Genomic DNA, 2,453 nt, shown 5'->3' with positions numbered 1-2,453 from the left:
CTCTGACGAATCTTTCGGGAGCACTAAATTCAGCCACACACACACACAAAAAAAATATTTTTAGAAAATATTTCTCAGTTCATTGAGCTATAGTAAGCACTGTTTTCCTCTATGTAAGAAAGCTACAGCTTTCCCATGTATGGTGGTTTGAGGGGGGAAAAGCATCTAGGAATTGCAGGATAAAAGATAATAACACGAATAGTTTGCCAGCCTCGGAAACTAAAAGAGCAGTCCAAAGTATGGGAAGAGATGGCCTTTGTATCTTTTATTGCGTTTTTATTTTGTGTGCGTGCACACCTCATGTAGAGGACAGAGGACAGTTCCGTCAGGCTTGGCCGTGGGGACCTTTACCCAATGAGCCATTCGCCAGCCAATAAACTCAGTTTTGAACATTTTAAAAACTAGTAGAATCACTACCATGAGAGAAGGAGATGCCATTCCATCCAGGCTTGGCTAGGCCTTATAATTCCTGTAGAGCCAAGATATTTCCGGTAAGGGTTCTGCACCTCACTCAAACCTGTTTTGTTTGATTGCTGGCTTGGTTTTGTGTGTGTGCTTGTTTGAGATTTGGTTTTGGGGGGTAGGATCTCACATAGCTCAAGGTAACCCTGATCTTACTATGTAGCTAAGTATGGCCTTGATCTCCCGATCCTCCTTCCTCCTCCCCAGTGCAGCGCTTTCAGTGTGTTTTGGAGGGAGGGGGGCTGCTTTATTTTTGGTCAACAAGAGTGGCTTCCATCAACAGGACCTGCGCACACCGATGTTCTTTTAACCTCCTTCCTCTTTTGTTTTGCCCTCCAGCCCATTTTTGGAGTTCAGCAGCAAGTGGCAAGGCAAGCCAAGGCTTTCCTGTCCCTGGGGAAGATGGCCGAGGTGCAGGTGAGCAGACGCAAGGCAGGCGGCGAACAGTCGTGGCTGTGGTTCGCCACGGTCAAGTCGCTCATCGGCAAGGGCGTCATGCTGGCAGTGAGCCAAGGGCGCGTGCAGACCAACGTGCTCAACATCGCCAACGAGGACTGCATCAAGGTGGCGGCGGTGCTCAACAACGCCTTCTACCTGGAGAACCTGCACTTCACCATCGAGGGCAAGGACACGCACTACTTCATCAAGACCACCACGCCCGAGAGCGACCTGGGCACCCTGCGGCTGACGAGTGGCCGCAAGGCGCTGGAGAACGGCATCAACGTGACCGTGTCGCAGTCCACCACGGTGGTGAACGGCAGGACTCGCAGGTTCGCCGACGTGGAGATGCAGTTCGGCGCGCTGGCACTGCACGTACGCTACGGCATGACGCTGGACGAGGAGAAGGCGCGCATCCTGGAGCAGGCTCGCCAGCGCGCTCTCGCCCGGGCCTGGGCACGCGAGCAGCAGCGCGTGCGCGACGGCGAGGAGGGCGCGCGCCTCTGGACGGAGGGCGAGAAGCGGCAGCTGCTAAGCGCAGGCAAGGTGCAGGGCTACGACGGGTACTACGTACTGTCGGTGGAGCAGTACCCCGAGCTGGCCGACAGCGCCAACAACATTCAGTTCCTGCGACAAAGCGAGATCGGCAAGAGGTAACCCCCGGGCCACCCCTGCGCAGAGTCTCCTGTAGCACAATCCGAACCGGACTCTCCAAAAGAGCCTTCCAGAACGACACTGCTCTGCAGACCCACATCGCAGACACACAGGCGGACACAAACCAGAAACAAAGACAACTTTTCTGAATGACCTTAAAGGTGATCGGCTTTAAAGAATATGTTTACATACGCATATCGCTGCACTCATTTGGACTGGAAATATGAGAAGGAAAAAAAAAGCATTAACGAGACAACGTTTTGCTGTGACCCTCTGTACCTTCGAGGCACTGTATTTAACAAAGGTTTTAAAAAAGGAAAAAAAATGCGTCCAATGTTTCCAGATATTACCGAATTGTCGACCTTTGCTTACAGGAAGTAATCTCTACTTAGGATGTGTTATACATAGATCTGTCATTTTAAAGTGTGGGGCAAAGTTACTGTTTATAGAACCCAACTACTTTCCTGTGCTACTTTGTAAAAGGACATTGGCACAAGGGACGTCTGCTTCGGCGGGGATTTAATAATGGATTTTACTAACATGGCTTGCCCTGGGAGGGAAAAACTGACAAAATAGAATCCTTGTCACTGATAAGCAAAGGAAACCCTGATTTTTTTGTAAATTATGTGAGACAAGTTGTTTATGGATTTTTATATGAATTACAATTTACTGTACATCAAATATTAGTCTCAGAGGAGTTAATTTATGTAAAGTGTTTAAAAAGTTTATACTTAAAAATAAAATGATAAAAACATGTGAACTGTGTGATTTTTTTAAAAAGGATTGCACCTTTTGTTATCTGTTATAACTGTACAGTATAACTTATTATATTGTAGAGATATAACAACTTATGCCTATAATGTCCAGAAGTGTTAATATTTTTGTATTAGGTTGGAGAA

At 47.8% G+C, this 2,453-nt stretch overlaps 1 protein-coding gene across 5 annotated transcripts in view; it reads left to right on the top strand.

Moving 5' to 3' along the window:
* Tenm3 (teneurin transmembrane protein 3) overlaps nt 1-1,639 on the top strand; it is a 1,721,676-nt gene extending 1,720,037 nt beyond the window's left edge. For all 5 annotated transcript variants that reach the window (XM_026786916.1, XM_013352002.2, XM_026786915.1 and 2 more), the window contains one exon: nt 802-1,639. In XM_026786916.1, the coding sequence (XP_026642717.1) occupies nt 802-1,557 (756 nt within the window). In that variant the 3' untranslated portion in view covers nt 1,558-1,639. The remainder of the gene's footprint in view (nt 1-801) is intronic.
* The last annotated feature ends 814 nt before the right edge of the window (nt 1,640-2,453 follow it).

This window comes from Microtus ochrogaster, linkage group LG7_11, assembly GCF_000317375.1.
Source record: "Microtus ochrogaster isolate Prairie Vole_2 linkage group LG7_11, MicOch1.0, whole genome shotgun sequence".
NCBI lineage: Eukaryota > Metazoa > Chordata > Mammalia > Rodentia > Cricetidae > Microtus > Microtus ochrogaster.
The sequence above is the reverse complement of the archived record's forward strand: the minus strand, read 5'-3'. Positions and strand labels throughout refer to the sequence as shown.